At 67.0% G+C, this 530-nt stretch overlaps 1 protein-coding gene across 1 annotated transcript in view; it reads left to right on the forward strand.

Annotated features, from left to right (window-relative positions):
• LOC105000551 (unconventional myosin-XV-like) overlaps positions 1-530 on the forward strand; it is a 2,886-nt gene that overhangs the window by 632 nt on the left and 1,724 nt on the right. The window contains exons 4-5 of the mRNA XM_010856503.1: positions 115-211; positions 344-489. Of these exons, the coding sequence (XP_010854805.1) occupies positions 115-211; positions 344-489 (243 nt within the window). The remainder of the gene's footprint in view (positions 1-114; positions 212-343; positions 490-530) is intronic.

Raw genomic sequence — 530 nt, forward strand, 5'->3', positions numbered from 1 at the left:
CAGGGCCACAGCCGGGGGCGGGGGGGGCAGGGGAGACACGGGAAGCCTGGGAACCCCCCCACCCCCGAAGTCCCATTCCTTCCCTGGCACCCCCATCTCTGTCCACATGTCTAGGTGGCAGCAGAGGTGCTGGAGGAGTTGTGCAGGCAGATGGGCATCACGGACCCCCAGGAAGTGCAGGAGTTTGCCCTCTTCCTCATCAAAGGGGACGGTGAGCCACCTGGCCTGGGGAGGATTCCCCTGCTGTGGCCTTGAGGGAGGCAGTTCCCACGCTTGGGGCTGGCCGGGCCGTGGGCGGGGCTGGCCCTGGTAAGCCTGTTCAGGTTGTGAACTCCCGGTGCAGGTGAGCTGGTGCGGCCCCTGTGGCCCCAGGAGTACCTTAACAGCGTGCTGGGGGGTCCGGATATGAGCCTGCACAGCCGGCGGCTCGGCTGGGAGACCCGGCTGCACTTTGACAATCCCACCTACATCAGCACCCACTACGGCCAGGTCAGCCTTGCACGGTAGTGCCAGCCTCAGCTGCCCGGGGG

Source organism: Bison bison, unplaced genomic scaffold (assembly GCF_000754665.1).
Source record: "Bison bison bison isolate TAMUID 2011002044 unplaced genomic scaffold, Bison_UMD1.0 scf7180017864371, whole genome shotgun sequence".
Taxonomy (NCBI): Eukaryota; Metazoa; Chordata; class Mammalia; order Artiodactyla; family Bovidae; genus Bison; species Bison bison.